Genomic DNA, 17,577 nt, shown 5'->3' on the forward strand with positions numbered 1-17,577 from the left:
CAGGCCAATGGCCCATCTAGTGCAGCTGTGGGACCAGATGCCTTTGATTCCCAGCAACTGGTATCTGGATACATAATGGTTAACAAATCAAGGTTATAAAAGCTATCTAACTTGAGAGACATAGGCAGCTCACCTTATACCAAGTCCAAGCACTGGTCCACATAGATCAGCACTGTTTGCACCAACCTTCGCCAGCCAAGTATCCCCCAAATATTTTGGACCACAAATCCCATTATCCCTGGCTATGGATGGATCTGATGGGATTTATCATCCTCAACTTCTGGTTGGCGGAGACTGATCTCCCCTGACTGGCATCAGAGCTCACGGGTTCCAGGCAGGGAGTCTCTCTCTCAGCCCTACCTAGAGATGCCAGGGAGTGGACCTGAGGCCTTCTGCATGACAGACAGGTGCCCTACACCTGAGCTACAGCTATCCCCTTCATTTTCCTCTCCTCTTTCGGGATGAGAGAGTATAGCCAGGGCAGGGAACAATTTTCAGCTCCAGGCCCACTCTCCCTCTGGGGCAACCTTCTGAGGGACGCAATGCCTGCGGTGTGTGGGGCCTGGAGAGTTCTGCATGCCAAGCAGTTGCTCTGCCCCTGAGCCCCCTCCTTGGCCCTCCTCTGACGCACGGAGGCAGAGAGGAACGGGACGCTCCTCGGCAGATGTCGCCATGAGGGGGCACCCTTGAGCCAAGGAGGCCGGCGACTGAGGCGAGAGGCCACAGCTGGGCAGAGGCCAACAGCAAGGTGAGCCGGTTTGGGAATTAGGGGTGGGGAGGGCGACGTGTGGTGCGTTTTTAAAACAGAGTCCACAAACCCGCTTTTAAAAGCCCGCAGTCCTTGGCGTCTGGATTGGCAGGTGATGCCATTGCGCCCCACTGGCGGAGTCGACCGTCCCTTGCTTCCAGGTAAGTGCCGCTGTCCGCTCTCTGGCGCGCCCGAGAGCATGAGGCTCTTAATCTCGGGGTCGCGGGTTCGAGCCCCACGTTGGGCAAAAGATCCTCGCCTTGGAGAGGGTTGGACTAGATGACCCGCGGGTCCCTCCAACTCCAATTCCACGATTCTATGACCCTCGCGCGCGCGCAAAGCCGCGAAGAAGGAGAGTGGTGAGCTGATCTCCTCCATTCCTCCGCCCGGCCTGGGGGTCCGGCCTTGGTGGGACCCGCTGCGCCCCCCTAGGGAACGCGCAGCACTGCAACCACCTCGCCCTCTATCCGCTCGGGGGTCTCTGGGGTTTGGCGAGCGGCGAGAGTGAGCAGGCGCCTCGGGTCCCTCCTCATCTCCCCACGTTTGGCGGGTCAAACTTTGCAAAAAGGGGCCGGAACGAGAACACCAAAGCCCGTTTTGCTCTGACCCCCAGCTCCCTTTCCCTCCCTCCGCCGCCTTCCTCTTGTTGGAGAACAGTGAAAAGTCTGGTCTCTCTCCCCCTCCACCCACCCTTTCACCTTCGCCTTCTGCATCCCGAGCATCCTTTCTTTGGTGATTCCTACCCGCCTCCCAATTCGTATTCAGCCCATTGCTTCGCTTTCCCGTTGCGCTCCAGCTGTGCGTTAAAATGTACGCGCGCGCCGTAGTGAACAGGGAGCTGATGAATTAAGAGTCCATTGGCCTTTTTTTATTATTATTCTGCACAGTTTTAATAAGAAGCATAAATAAGGACTGTGTGGGTGGTTTTCTCGCAAGTATTTGTTCTCCATCGGCGGTTGCGGCGCTTATTTGGTCTCCTCGCTTCAGGATCCAAGTAAATGTTGGTTATGTTATGGGTTTCCCACCCTCACTTTCACTCTCAATCACCTTCTTAGGCCACTTCCTTCATCTACTTGGTGCAGAAGGCTCTTAGCTGCAAAAGTCCATTCATTCTCTCATACACTCTTAAGCTTGCCACTCTGGGCGTTTCTGCACAATAATAGAAACCTGTCTCCAGGTACGGGTTTGTTTGGGTTTTTTTGTTGGTTTTTTTGTTGGTTTTGTTTTGGTAATTGCAACCAAATTTTAATATTCCACCTTCCCAGAATAGTGGATTGCTGCAATGTGTTGTACATGGGGCTGCCCTGGGAGATGACCTGGAAGCTCCGTGCAGAATATGAGTGCCTTAATGCTAACTGGTCCAGCCAGATGGGATCATGTCACACCAATTCTGAAAGATGCCCGTTCGCCTCAAAGCTGCTGCTGCTGTCCTTTAAAGCCCAAATGCATGAAGCTATAGCAGCCTGCCTATCTTCAGGGGAGAATATTCTCCATGCCCTGTTCCTGGGTGGAGTTTGTTGGGTGGCAACAGAGAATCTCGCTTTCTCTGGAGGGTCTTCCTTCTAGGGTTGCAACTGGCACCAATGTGACAATCATATCCGCACCAGCTTAGACATCATTGACTTGCCCGGGAATTTTAAAGTTCAGGTTTTGAATAGCAACTAGTACAGGCATCCCCAACTTGTGGCCCTCCAGATGTTTTAGCCTACAACTCCCATAATCCTAGCTAACAGGACCAGTGGTCAGGGGTGATGAGAATTGTAGTCCAAAACATCTGGAGGGCCAAAGGTTAGGGGATGCCTGATCTAGTCCCTTCTGCTTGTTTCTAACTGCATGGATAACTCATTTGGTTAGATTGTGGTGCTGATAATGCCAGGGTTGCAGGTTCAATCCCCGTAAGGAAAAGCTGCATATTCCTGCATTGCAGGGGGTTGGACTAGATGATCTTTCAGTTCCCTTCCAACTCTATGGTTCTATGTCTATTCCTCTGGTTTTTTTTACGGTTATATGGGTTTATTGTTAATTGTAGTCACATATACACCAGGGACGGGGGGGGGGGGTGCTGTGGTCTAAACCACTGGGTCTCTTGGGCTTGCCAATCAGAAGATCGGTGGTTCAAATCTGTGTGATGGGATGAGCTTCTGATGCTCTGTCCCAGCTTCTACCAACCTTGCAGTTCGAAAGCATACCAGTGCAAGTAGTTAAATGGGTACCACTGTGGCACTCATCACATTGTCCCATTGCACCAGAAGTGGTTTAGTCATGCTGGCCACATAACCTGGAAAGCTGTCTGTGGACAAACACCGGCTCCCTCGGCCTGAAAAGCGAAATGAGCACCACACCCCATAGTCGCCTTTTGACGGGACTTAAATGTCCAGGGGTCCTTTACCTTTTACATCTACACCATAAATTTTAAACGCATTTGAAGCATATGGCTTTGCCTCCACCAAAGAATCCTGGGAACTGTAGCTCGCTAAGGCTGCTGGGAATTGTTGTTCTTAGAGTGGCAAACTACGGCTCCCATTGTACTTTGAGGAGGAAGCCATATGCTTCAAATCTATGGCATGCATGGGACCCGTATTATATTGGATTGGTTTGCTTCATTTTTATTTACTTTTGTATACTGTCTTGGGATCTCTGTAGAGGGGCAGGCCAAAAGCATTTGCAATAAACTAAGGAAATGAATAAGGGAGGAGGGGATATCCTTGCTGCCCTCACAAATCAACCAACCTCCTTTCCCCTGCCCCCACCCAACCGCCGCCAAGTTTGTGCTCCCTGCTGTCAGTTATACACTGGAAAAGCACACAGTGACGCGGCATGCTTGAGTAAGCGCCAAAGTGATGCTAAGTGGGTTTTCTCAGAAGTAAGTTCCATTCAGTTTCAAGGGGAATTACTCCCAGGCATAAGATCACTGCGTTAAAAGCAAATTAACGAGCCGTGGGCTAAAGAGGCAGCAAACAACAAATAATCCCTAAACGTCCACTGAATTAAAGAGAGACCTGTGAGTCTTGTTGTCTTTCTCTCCAAGAGAAAGGAACGACAGGAGTAATAATAATAAAATGTACTTAAATGAATCTCAGGAAACCAGTGTGCATGTGTTCAATACTGTGTTATATGTGCGCTACACGAGCATGTGCAGTTCATATGTAGGAAGTGGCATGCAAGAGCTTTTCTTCAGCCACATGTATGTGTGCATGAGATGTGAGCAATGTATCTCGTGTGCATGGACACAGAGGCTGCCGGAGGGGTCGCAGCCAGGAGCAACTGGCGCAGAGCTGTAGACACCAACTTCTGACACCACCTCTGCAGCCACTTACTGGAACAGTGTGGGAAGAAAGGATTCATTAACTACGAACCCCCAAATTTGGGAGCACCTCCAAACCTGTGCCAATGTTGGATTTTGGGGTGTTAACTATGAACCCCGGTTTGATGTCTCACTTAAGTTTGGGGGGTGTTGCAGAATGCGAGGAGTTCACTGCAAAATGACTGCAAAGCTTTGGCACAGGTTTGGAGGGGATCCCAAATTTTGAGGCTTGTGGTTAATGAAGCTTTGGAGAAAGGCAAGGCAAGGATGGGGGCTGTATGAGCACACCGAGGGAGCCAAGCCAGCCTCCGCTGACCTCTGGTGTTCCCACCTCTGGTGTTCCCACCCATGCAGGCCTTGCCACCCTGCTGTGCCCACATGGCATTCTGGTAAGCAGCAGTGACACTGGTGTCAGGAGGGTACCACTCTGTGGCACCCCCTCACCTGCCCTGCATCTGACATCATATATGATGTCAGGGGTGCACCAGGTAAAGATGCAGCTGGGCCAAAGGGAGTTTGCAGGTACCGCCAATCAGCTGATCAGTAGCACCTGCAAAGCCCCATGCAGAGCTCTTTGCAACCGGCAATGGTCAGGTGGTCATTGGGGCTACAGTGCAGAGATCTATGCAAAAACCAGTCAGCTAATGTCATTGTGATGTCAGGTGACTGACAGGGAGGTGGGCGGCTGGGGGCATGGGCATGGGCATAGCCAGTATTTTTGTTGGGGGGCAGGCCTTTGGTTGGGGAGCAGAACCTCAGTTAGCCATGTATTTTTATTGATTTAGTGGGGCAGCTGGCCCTCCCTGCCCCCCCCCCCCGGCTATGCCCATGGCTGGGGGTGGAGGAGATAAGGATCCAGCCCACTAGCTGGGTGTGTATCACCTAAGAGCAAAGGAAGTGTTATTCTTGCTCCAGAACTGCAATTTATACTGAAATCCATGTGGATTTGATCAATTGCTTAACAAAGACATACTCATACCATTACCCGACTAAGATTCCTTATAGCGGGTGACAGCCCTATCACAGAAGCAGTCTTCGGATGTTTGCAGCCTGTGTAAAAGGTGGAAAGAGGGCTGAATTTTTATGCCTAGGTGCCAATTAGACTCTGCAGAAGGAGCTCTTTTTGTCCTCTTGCCTGGCTAATATGAATAAACAGGGCGAGAGGACTTTGCTTTTTTTCATAACTGATACATGAAAGTACTGTACAAGGCAGCATCCTAAGAGGGCTCGGAATGGAATGCAAGAGAAACTTCTGCGGCACAGATGTTAAACAGACGATGATTGGAAGAGCTGCAGATCAGGCCTACCATAGGTCTCACTTAATTTTCTGCCTGTTGTCCATGTGCTAAAATGCCTGGCCATGTGATGGGCATGGCACGGAAAAATAGGGGGAGCTCAAAACCCTGTGGACAATTTTAGTGCTATCAGGGCTGGCTCTACTGTTAGGCAGAGTTAGTCATCTTAAGCTGCAAATTTTCATGGTCAGAGAACAAACTGTCCACGTTAGTTAATTTATTAGTGTATTTTTACTGCCAGAGAAGGGGAGAGGTGCTTGTGGGATGTTCTGCCGTAGGTACCAAAATAACTTACAGCCTTGGGTATTATGCACCTTGACTTGGGGTATGTTCACATTTCTTCCTTGAGAGCACAGTGAAGTTGTTTTCCCCTAGTACATTTCACAACTCTTCCCCTCCCCTCCCCTATCACATCATCAGCATGGCTTGACCAGTGTCAGATTCATTTCTGTTCATGTACGCACTGGGGGCATTAAGCGGGGTGGTCACCCGTAAGCAAAGGTGTTCACACCTTGCCCAGATACAAATTAAGAATGGCCTAAGAACTCCAGCTGATGTGAAACTGGCTTGAGAAACAAGGCATCAGGCAGAAATCTCTGCTAACAAAGTCCAAGATACATATGCACTTTGGATAACATGGTGCGACCACAGGTTAAAAACTCAGCACTGAAAACACAGTGAATGCACAGTCAATGGGAGTGTGAACACAACCAGGGAGGGGGGCAGGCAGGATGCCTTTTACTATAGTGCATCAGGCAGCAAAATATGTTGGGTCGGCTTATTATGATGTTGAGACAGAGAGAGAGAGAGAGAGAGAGAATGTACTAAAGAAACAACAACTCCATGGAAAAAGGGGTGGGAAGTCGACAAAAATGAGACAAAAGACGAAATTGTGTTTTGACTGTCTAGGTTAAAAATGTTGAACCTTAATAAAATATAATGGGGAGAGAGAGAGAATGTACCAATTTCCAGTATGCTAGGCAAACCAGCAGGTCCAGCTTCACCTCCCAGGGTAGGAAAAACTAATGACAAAAAGCCAGCTATTTGCCTTAGGATATGTTTCAGACTATCAGTTTCCCCTAATATGCCTCCTTTATCTTATTTTCCTTACATAAGATCAGAGATACATTCTTCTCCCCACTCCCACCCCACCCCCAGGCAACAAGAGTACAGTATTATGTTTAAAAACAATACAACACCAATGGCCCTTTAGCACAATGAGAATTGTAAGTTTAGAGTAGAGCTAAGCAGAAATTTCTCAGAAGACTTTGTCCCACCACACACCCCTGAGAAAATTTGTGATTTTTTTTTTCATTTTTCCTGGGGGGGGGAGGGGGTAGAAACATTTCGTAGACATTTCTCAAAATATTTCCCACCATTTCTTTGCAGAATTTATCCTCCCTCTGTAGAAATTTGGTGGAACGGTTCCCCACAATTTCTCTGCCACCAAATGGTGGGGTAGATCTTGAGGGGCCATTTGCGCACAGCTGTAGTCTGGAAGGTGGTGGACTCTCCTTCCTTGGAGGTTTTTAAGCAGAGGTTGGGTGGCCATCTGTCATGGATGTTTTAGCTGAGATTCCTGCATCGCAGGCAGTTGGACTAGATAACTCTTGGGGGGTCCCTTCCAACTTTCCAATTCTATGACTCTATGGTCTTTCAAGGTGGAATCCTGTCCGACTATTGTGTGTCACTGGTATCATCTAGATAAAGAGGTTGCCAACGTGGTGCCTATGGGCACAATGGCACCCTTGAAGTTTTCCCCCAGTGCCCACGAGACCTTAGAGCCTCCAAAACTTAATCACTGCTCCCTCTCCCAGGTCATGAGGTGGCTACCTTTCTCTTCCTGGAAAAGTACCGGAACATAGAACTGAAAGAGGAAGGTGTAAGAGTGAAACTCTAGTCTTTCCCACTTCCTGTTTTAGTTTTATGTACTTTTCAGGGCTCCGATACATTTTTCTCAGGCTTTTACCCAAATCCCATGGGAAAACAAAGCATGCGTACACACTTTCTCTCTTTCTGTCTCTTGGAGGGGACAGGAGAGAGAAGCGGATACGGAGGAGGTTTGAGAGAAGTGCCCATAGGAGGCAGCTCACAGCACTCACTCAGAAATCCTTAAAAGGCCTAAAAATTGGCAGTCCCTCTTCTAGATTATTGGTGTCTTAGGGTTGAGATAGGACAGGAATGTAGGGCAAGGGAACAAGTGCCGCTGGTGGAGTGTTCAACATACATTCGCATAACTGGATACGCTTTTTCGTGTCACAGTTAAAAGAGTGTGAGCTGTGAGCTAAGGAGTGCTGGAGATTTTTGCACTCTTGCTCAGTTCAGCACTGTGCACACCCAAGAAGTGCAAGCACTTATGGCAAGTCACAACTGGCCGAGATGTGGAAGGATTTGTGTTCATGCTATGCACGTGTATGGTCTGGGAATGTCGTATGAGGAACTCCAACTTGAGCGAAAACAGGCATATGTGGTTGGTATGTTTGTATTTGCTTGCAAGCTAGACCGCAGCTTGACTGTGTATGCAGCTCTACATCAGTAATAGCACTTGGAGGAACAATCTGGCCATTGACTCTCAGCTTAACTAACCTCGCAGGGCTGTTGTGCGAGGATGAAGCTGAGAGCAGAGAACTGTCTTGAGCTCCTTGAAGAAAAGGCGGGATATAAATACCACAATTAATCGAACAAAGGAAAACAACGCTCTACAGGTAGAACATCTCTGTGCACAGGTGACACGCCACTTTAGGAAGGAAGAAGCGCTCACTCACATCCGCCTTCCTGCAAAAACCTCCCAACGAGCGCCACAGGTATATTCATTCACACGTTCAGGCGGAGCACCGCTCTCGCGTGTCGCTGGCGAAAACTCCCCCGCAGCAGCAGCAGCAGCAGCAGCCACGCGCGTGCAGGGCGCGTGGCGAGTCTGGGGACGGGGGTGGGAGGATCTTGCATGCTGATAAGGTGCGCGTGTGCGTCCGTCCGCGCGGAGGGGGTGGGCTGGAGCGCTGACTGGCACCTCGCCACCTTCCCTCAGCGAGCAAGAGAGCGAGCGAGCGAGCGAGCGAGCAAGCTGCGGCTCCCTCAGCCGCGGTAGCGCCGAGAGGAAATCCGGGAAAGAGCTCCCTCAGCCAGTCGAAAAGAGGCGAAGCCGCTCGCTCTTTTTCTCTCTCTCTCAGGGAGCTGCCGCCGCCGCCGGCGCGCTTCGAGTCCCAAAGTCGAACCGAAGTGGAGAAACGCGCGGGAAAGGCGAGCGGCGGCGACCCTTTGGCCCGCCTGTCCCTTCCGTCACCCAGGGCAGCATGAGGAGGGGCTGCTTGCCTGCTGCTGCTGCTGCTGCCGCTGCCGCTGCTTCCAGCGTCGGAGAAGGAGCGCAGGGACGCCGCCGAAGCCGAAGGAGAGGCGGGGAAGGCGCGCCGAGGAGGCAGCTCGCTCGTGGCCCCGCCGCGCTCTGAGGGGACGCCGCTCGCCGCCTTTTCTCCTCGCTCGCTGCTGTTGCCGCCGCCTCTCCTCCTCCTCCTCCTCCTCCTCGCTGGGCGCGTGTCTGTCTGCTCGCTCGCTCGCTCGCTCTCCGGCTCCCTCGCCCGCGACTCCTTCCTTCCAAGGGGGGCGCCGGCTGCTGCTCTTCGCCGCCGCCGCCGCCGCCGCCGCCGCGCTGCATGGGGCGCGAGCGCTCGGCGCTTTCCAGATATGGTCAAGGCGGCGTCGGGGGTGGAGGTGGCGCTGCCGGCCGCGGCGGGCTCTCTGTGATCGCCGGCTCCCGAGGAGGGGGGCCCGGCGGCGGGAGGAAGAAGCGGACCCGCTGAAGGAAGGCGAGTAGCAACAGCGGCGGCGGCGGCGGCGGCGCTTGCCTACTCCTGCCCACAACCAGCCAGCCAGCCAGCCAGCCAGCCGGGGAGCGGCGGGCGAGCAAGTCTGTCTGCAGGTAGGTAAGGAGCGGAAGCAGGAAGAGGCTTTTGTGTCCCGCCGACAGGGCTGCGCGGTGGCCAGGAGCGACCCGGCAGGAGCCTCCGCCGCCGCCCCTCCGGGTGGGCCCTCGCCGCCTGCCGCGCGCGCTCGCCCGACCTCTCCGAGAGCGGGCGGGCACCTTGCAAAGAGCGGCTGGGTGCATGGACGGAGGAGGAGGAGGAGGAGGGATGAATGGACCGGGAGGGACCGAGGGCTTCTCCGTCTCCCCTCGGCTGGCTGGTGGGCAGCCATCAGGCGCAGGCAGCACCTGTGCCGAGGACCCCACACCCATTGCAGTGTGCGCGGAAATGTGCCTTCTCGAGAGGGGAGGGGGGAGCACTAGCGTAACGGGGGGGGGAGAGAGAGAAGGCGCTGGGCTCAAAAGCTGATCTTTTGAGTCCCTGGCCAGGGGCTGGGGGGGGGGTCCCGAGGACCAGCTCCCAGGGAGATGTGGGGTGCGGAGATGTCCTTCCTCGGCGATGCTCAGAGAGAGAAACGAGTGATGGGGTGGGGTCGGGGAGGGGGCGCCAGGCGGGATGCTTAGGGATGCTTAAGTCTGGTCCTCCTCCTTAGGCAAGGTTCCCTATCCGGGGTGTGTGTGTGTGTGTGTGTGTGTGTTGCCCGCGCCTCTCCGCAAACACGCCCCCTTTGCCCACCCTCTCTCCCCTCCTCCCGCTGCTCCCTGCGTGGCTGCCCAGGGTGGGAACTTCCCAGGCACCTCGTGCTGCTGCTTGCAGGGATCTCCCCGGCGACCGAGGGAGGGACCTGTTGCTGCAGAGGAGGTAAATATATATTTATATTTTTAAAAATCTGATTTCAGTATATATGAAGAAGGAGATTCTGCTCCGGCTTCGGAGGATGCTGCTGTAGCGGCAGCGGCGGTGGCTGCCTCTGGCGTGTCCGCTCCATTGACAGCGCTGCAGCCGGGATGATGAATGGCTGGGAGCGGAGATTCGTATTTCCCTCTTCCGTCGGCGGGAGGGAGAGGAACCAGCCCGGGTGGCTTTTGGGGTGTGATTGGTTTTGTGTGGAAGGGGAAGCGAACGGCGCTGGGCGTCTTCAGCCAGGGAAAGGGCACCCCTCTCCCGCAGTAAATGGGAGGCAGAGGGGTGGAGACTGCGCCGGTGGCTGGAGGGTCTGCATATGCAGAGGGTATCAGGAAGAGGATGATGGTTATTATTATTTTAAAAAACGCTGCAGTTTCTAGACAAACTCGCCGTCTTATTCTTAGCAGCTGCTCTGTGACCAGCAAAGGAAAAGCGGTGTGTGTGTGTGTTGAAAGAGAGAGAGATCGTGTGTGCAGGCACCACGGTTCTGGATGGAAACCAGAGTTTGCCTGGAAAGGGAGAGAAACCATAGCTTGGAACCTCGTGCGATTCTTGCATCTCATTTCAGCGATGGGGAGGAAAGGGCTGATGCCGTCAAAGTGGGTGGGAGGGAGGGAGAGGTGTCCTGGGAGAGGGATAAGCCAGAGGCTATCGGGATCCAGGTATCTCTTTCTAGCATGACTACAGAACACACCCACCTAACCGAATCTCCCTTTCCATGCCCCTGCCGCTCCCTCCTACATAGGTCAATGTGGTAGCGGATGGATAGAACAGCTGCATTGGGACCACTGCATGGGTGGGTGGGGTGGAGTGTGCTTATGGGCATCATCCTGCCTTCCTGCATGGTTGAGAGACATGAGGTGCACATCTCCTTCCTTGAGCCTCCCCTGAACTTAAGCAACTGTGGGATGACAACCTTGGGGTGCAAAGGGGGAGCCTTTTGCGTCTCCTGAAAATAGTCTCTTTGCGGCTGCATTTTTAATTTTTTCTTAATCATGGCATTGACTTAAATGTGCTAAAGCATTTAACTACAAAGAGATGGGGGAGACGCGTACACGAAAAGCCATAGTGGAGCCATTCACGGCTGTAGCAGCACCGCTATAGTTTCCATGGCTGTGGGAAGGTGGCTTTTAGCCTTGCGCCAGCCATGCTGGGGATCTGTGGGTGAGCATTTGCATGCTACTCCCTGCCATGTATATAGAAGTGCAGGTTAGAGATGGCTATTTCCAGCAAGGTGCTTGAAGTAGCAAAAGAAGTAGCCTAAGTGGCTTCGAGCAACATGCTGTCCGAAAGCATCTGCAGGTGTTTCTTGAAGCAGATTGTCAGAAATAGGCATGCTGAACTTGTGCTTGTGTGCCTGGGTGGGGAGAGAGAGCTCTGCACATACCAAAACCTGCAGACTTTCAGCAAGGGAAAGGCACCTCCGAAATAGCCCTAATTGTACATCACACAAGGTTTCTAATGAGCAAGGCATGGTAGCGAGGAGAAATATAGTGAAGACACTGGAACAAAAAACCAGCATGTTAGAGAGAGGTTGGAAAGCATAGTGTTGAGAAAATGCCATTTCTCAAGCACAGCATGGGAGCAAGTAGAGGGTTAACTGGAAAATGTTCTTCCACGGGGGCTCACTCTAATTTTCTTCATTTTTCCACAACAGTTGCTCAGTCTGACAAGCAAAAGCAAACTGCTGCCTTTGTAGCACTTGTTAATTTTGCTTGATTTAGCATGTTTGCTGTTGGACGAAAATCGATTTTTCTTTTTCCTGCACAGCAAATTCGCTGGCTCCCCACAACACACACTTTCCCTTTAGATATTTACTTAAGTCTCTTCCTCAGGCAAAGTAAATAATTAGAGACACCTGCAGCCCTGATTGAGTTCTAATTCTCTTTCCAAGCAATGCGGGATTCGTACTATTAGGAACTCCATTATTGTCAAGAAACACATTGCGTAGGTTTCATCTTCTAGGTGGAGGCATGAATGCATCTTACCAGTAGTTTTAGTTTAATTCTTTAATAGCAGCCTGGCTGATTCTTTAATATCCTGGTTGTGCAAAGCAACCTTTCCAACAGGGGTAGGTTGTATAGTAGCAGCAAACTGCCAAAACACACTACCAATCCTGTAAACAGATGGGGGAAGAGCCTTACTTTCTAAAAAGAAGGAAAGCCATAATAACATACAAAAGGGTTAGCTCTAGTGGATGCAATTAATTTTGCTGCTCTCTTTGTTCCAGCTTTATAGGCAGTCTGTTCAAATCTATCCAGGTGTGCAAGACCGATTTCTCTCTTTCTGTCTTCTCATCATCTTTAATCAGCTAGGTGGTTCAGTGACATTTTTTTTCTCCCACTTCCATCTGCCGAATCCTTCTGCAACCTGAACAAATTTTATACAGTATATTCCCAAGGTGTTCAGGAGGCTGTTTTTTTTTATAATGCTAAAATCTACAGTACTACCCCAGCTCCACACTTTTCTGTGGAGCTGCCCAGATCCTTCTTCCCATGGGACGAAGCCGTTCTTTCTGGCACCCCATATCAGGGGTTCCCAGAGCCTCATGGTCCTTCTGTGTCCTTCTGTGTCAGAAAACATCGGAATTGAGTGCTGGCTGGCTTAGCCTAGCAGTCCGTCTAGTTCAGCATTTTGACAGCAACCGGCCAGATGCTTAAAGCACCAATGTTGGAAAGATTCCAGGTGCTTCAGTTTTTTATTTTTATTTAAAAAGCCAGGCGTTGTAGCGCCTAGAAAATGCAACATAGGCAGCCCAATACAATGCATGCGTCTTCAGAAAAAGCCCCATGGAGTTCACAGTGGGGTTTACTCCCATGATGCAGCGAAGGCAAAGGGGGCACTGCCCCACCAACTCCAGTATTTGCTTGGCCAGCCCCCACCTGCTTGCCTTCTTACTGACAACCAGCTCAGGGGGTGGCACAACCTGTCAGCTTCCTCCTTCTCAGTGTTGCCCTTGCAGAACTCAGCAAAGAGGACGGCAACACAAGAATTAGTTGGCTCTGCCTGTCATTGGCTCCACCTACCGTTCAGGCTTCTTGCCTTCTGCCTTATCAGTTCCAATGCGCATCTCTTGCCACTGCTCCCTTGTAAGTGCATACGATTGCATTCAGTGCCGAGTGCCACAAAATCTGCAGCCGTAAATATTGGGCACCTAAACATTTTATCTTGGTTCCCAATACTGTTATTTGATTTCCACATCCCTCCTCCTTTTTCTTCAGAACTGCTTAGAGAAATCACTTGCCTTGATGTGATAGAGATAGCCCACTTTCTGGCATTATCTGGTAGTCCTGATAAATTAAGATTCTGATTTTGTCTTTCACCTGGCCACTGCTATATCTGTGTGCTGCACCAGGGCAGCATGGAAAAATGAAGACAGGCATGTCAGCAAGCAGTGTTCACTGTCTTTCTTGGTTCTGGGTGTGCTAAGAATAATGATACTCATAGAACTTGTTTTATACCAGGATTGACTATTTCATAGAGATGGAAAAGACCACGAGGGTCATCTAGTCCAACCGCTTGCCATTCAGGAATCTTTTGCCCGACATGGGACTCGAACCCATGTCCCTGAGATTAAGAGTCTCATGCTCTACCAACTGAGCTATCAGTATTTTTATATATAGCATCTGCTGAGCATCCCGAGGTTTCTCATGTACTCTCTAAGTAGAAAAAGAACAGATTTCTGATGCTATGCTTGTTTATTCAGAAAGCACACTTACTGCTTCTGTGTCTCTCCACCCCAAAATTGTCTGTGACTTTCACTCCTCCAGCTGCACCACCTTTACCCACCTGAAGGCCTCCTGTTCCCCTCAAACAAATCTATCCTTTCTTTGCTGCCGTTCATGCCTGGAAGTCCCTCCCAGAATGTCTCGTGGCTCCACCTCTTGTACTCCTCAAAACCCACCTTTTCTGTGAAGACTATATGGCATCCAAGCCTAAGAAGGCTTGACTGAAATAAGCACGTATTCCTTCCCCTTCTCTTTCTTTTTCTTTCCTTTCAGTATTGTCTCATTTGCTTTGAATTACAGGGTTACCGTACAATGAAGTTATCCCATTCGCTTCTACCTGCACAGTGGAGCTTTCTCCTCATGCACACTCCCCAAATCTGCTCCGGAGGGGTGGGGGAAGGTGACACCAGAACAGATGGGGATGGGCACACTGGTAGAGGAAGGGGGAAGTTTTGTTGTGCAGGCGTGGAAGTCTAAGAGCGGTAGACTCGTAATCTGGGGAACTGGGTTCCCGTCTCCGCTCCTCCACATGCAGCTGCTGGGTGACCTTGGGCTAGTCACACTTCTCTGAAGTCTCTCAGCCCCACTCACCTCACAGAGTGTTTGTTGTGGGGGAGGAAGGGAAAGGAGAATGTTAGCCGCTTTGAGACTCCTTTGGGTAGAGATAAAGCGGGATATCAAATCCAAACTTTTCTTCTTCTTCTATGGACAACTTTGTTGCATAGAGCTGCTAGATTGCAAACTCCTTGGGGCAGGGACATGGCTCCTTGCACTTTTAAAAGCGTGCTAGATAAATAATCATAAAAGGCATTCTTCTTCTAAAGAGCATAAAAATAGCCCTACTAGGTCAGGCCAAAGGGTGATCTAGTCTAGCATCGTGTTCCCACAGTGGCCAACCAGAAGCTGGCAAGCAGAACCAGAGTGCAACGGTTCTCATTCTCATCATGCCCCTTTAAATGTAGTGCGACTTCCATTTATGAGTAAGCACACTTGGTTGGGGCTGCAAAATTAGATCAAGTCAGATTTTAATATTAGTGGCCTTTATTAAATTTGTATAGTGCCCTTCATCTGAAGGTCACAGGGTGTTTCGCAACATAAAAAATCCGAACGAGAACACAAAATACGTAATAAACAAAATAAAAAACGAGGAACAAACCAATAACCCCAACCTCCCACAAACACATTTAAAACGCCCTAGAATGTTAGTCAGCCCAAGGCCTAGTTGAAGAGAAATGTTTCTGCCTGGCACCTAAAGCTGAAGGCGCAAAGTGGGGAGAAGCATTTCATGAATGGGGAGCCTCCTTCTCATATTGCCATCCTTTGGAACTCTTGCGGAGGAGGCACATGAATAAGGCCCTCCGATGATGGTTTCAGGGTCCATGTTGGCTCATATGGGGAGAGAGGTGGTCCGTGAGGTATTTATTCCTCACATTTCTATTAAAATCGTACTCAAAGCAGCTTACAAAGAAAACAAGAACAGTATTAGAACAGTAACCTTATGTGTTCAATATTTGTTTATTTATAGCATATGTGTGCTGCCCCATAACTCACAGTTCTCTAGAAGCCTCCTCCACAAAAGGTCTAGGGCAGGGGTCGGCAAGGTTTACCTCGCCTGGGCCAGTTCACTCCAGTGGAGATCCCTCTGTGGGCCGGATTGCGCACGCATGGCTGTAATTTCCAGCATCTGCAAATGCACAGACACGATTTATGGCACCACGGAAGCGAGTCTCCACCCCGCTGCACCGGTTTAGTGCAGCGGGCGGGGACTCGCCAAGCGGGCAGCTCGGTTTGTGGATGGCTTGTGGGCCGGTTAAACTATCCCTGTGGGCCGCTTGTGGCCCATGTGCCTTAGGTTGCCATCCCCTGGTCTAGGGGGTGGCAACACAAGAACAAGTCTTTTCTGCAGTGGCTCCCAGCTTCTGGAATGCTCTCCCCAGGGAGGCTTGCCTGGCGCCATCATTGCATATCTGTAGGTGCCAGCCAGGCAAAAACATTCCTCATCTCTTAGGCTTTTGGCTAATTAAACAATCTATGGCCTTTGAATTGTGTGTGTCTTTGGCGGGGGGGGGGGTATTATTATTATCTCAAATTCTGAGTAGGTACATATGAGAGGAAGTGGTTTTTCAGGTAATCTGGCCCCGAGCCATTAAGGGCTTTAAATGACAGGAGTTTTGAAGTGGCCTACAAAATGGAAAAGCCAGTGGAAATGATGATCTGCTGTTGGAATATGTTCAAATCTTCAAATCCTTAAGGAGGTCTGCTTCACATTTTGAAGTAATTCTTGCAGTGAATGCTAGCATTGGGCTTTGTGGCTGCTCCTTCTGAGTGCTGAAGTAGCTGCCAATTTTCATCTGCTGCCACTATTATTTCCTTTTGACACTCCTGTCCAATTATCTGGGACACCATGCCAAAAGAAGTGGGGCCCCTATGCTGAACCAGATTCTGGGCTCTATTACGTAGATAGCGTGCCTTTGTCTGTTACTATTCACACAGAAAGGTGAGCACAGACTTATTCAGATGCAGCCTCCAATTTCCTACTATTCCCTCCTGCCGTTGCATCTTTCCACAGTAGAAACATTATTTTGCAAATTTGTAAAACCTTTCACAAATTAAACTCTACTCCAAACCTCATTGCGATATAGTCAGATCCTTTAAGTGTTCTACAAGCAGTTCAGCATATGCTCAAGCGAAAGTGGCGCTGGGTGCAGAATTCAGCTCCTTGAGAATCACAGCCTTAATTTAGAAACAAAACCCAAACATTTCTAGTCTTTAAGGCTGTGAATAAAGGCTTGAAAGTGTGTGGGCAATGTGGTAAAATCCAAGAACCGGAACAGTGACTGAATAAGTGACACAGGTATCATTGCTGGTTCTCTGTACTATTCCTTCCCCCTCCTTTATGCCTAGCTGAATAAATTTTTGCAAAATAAGCATAATGTTCATAATGATTTGCATAATTTAGACTTGTTCAACTTTCTTTGGCGTAGAATTTGGGTTACCTTGGTGCAAACTGAGCTCCTGTTGCTCTGTCCCAGCTTCTGCCAACCTAGCAGTTTGAAAGCACACCAGTGCAAGTAGATAATAGGGTACCACTGTGGTGGGAAGGTAAATGGCGTTTCTGTGCGCTCCGGCTTCCATTACAGTGTCCCATTGCATCAGAAGCTGCTTGCCACATAACCTGGAAAGCTGTCTGTGGACAAACGCCGGCTCCCTCGGCCTGAAAGCGAGATGAATGCCGCAACATCTTTGACTGGACTTAACTGTTCAGGGGTCCATTACCTTTTATCTTTACCTAGGGTGGTGATGGAATATTTGCTTTGGGTGCCAAGCAAGCAAGCAAGCAAGCAAGTAAGCAGGCAAGCAAATAAATAAATAGCTTTTTTATCCATCCAAGTTCTCGGCTTTGCCTGCCTGCCTGATGCTCTGATGTTCCAAACATTTAACCTATTAACTAATGTTCATAGATGCACAGCTGCCTTTCCATTTTGGCTGCTGATTTTATTTTGAAAGGCTCCTGGAGAAAGAATCAGACACGGTGATATGAAGAGAAAGAACAAAAAGATCAGTCATGGTTTCATAATTGTTTAAACATTTTGAAATGTCCTGTTCGTGAAACATAAGATAGCCCTGAGATGTTTTGCATTGGGGTTGCCTTCAGTGAAGTCCAGTGCCTTTTGCCCATTTTTGGGAAATGTTTGGGTGGTTATTTTTATATCACCTTTTGCTTGATTTCAGTGCC

The 17,577-nt window shown here is 50.0% G+C and overlaps 1 protein-coding gene across 6 annotated transcripts in view; it reads left to right on the forward strand.

Moving 5' to 3' along the window:
• Positions 1–17,577, forward strand: part of SLC8A1 (solute carrier family 8 member A1) — a 303,130-nt gene that overhangs the window by 26,452 nt on the left and 259,101 nt on the right. For 3 of the 6 annotated variants that reach the window (XM_081854579.1, XM_081854580.1, XM_081854584.1), the window contains exon 1: positions 834–909. The exons of 1 other annotated variant lie outside the window; for it this stretch is intronic. In XM_081854579.1, the coding sequence (XP_081710705.1) occupies positions 864–909 (46 nt within the window). In that variant the 5' untranslated portion in view covers positions 834–863. Of the gene's footprint in view, positions 1–833; positions 910–8,686; positions 9,264–9,949; positions 10,069–17,577 lie in introns of those variants that run through there. 2 more of the 6 variants (XM_081854582.1, XM_081854583.1) reach the window with 2 other exon arrangements.

The sequence above is a fragment of the Podarcis erhardii genome, assembly GCF_964252035.2.
Source record: "Podarcis erhardii genome assembly, chromosome: 3".
NCBI classification, from domain to species: Eukaryota; Metazoa; Chordata; class Lepidosauria; order Squamata; family Lacertidae; genus Podarcis; species Podarcis erhardii.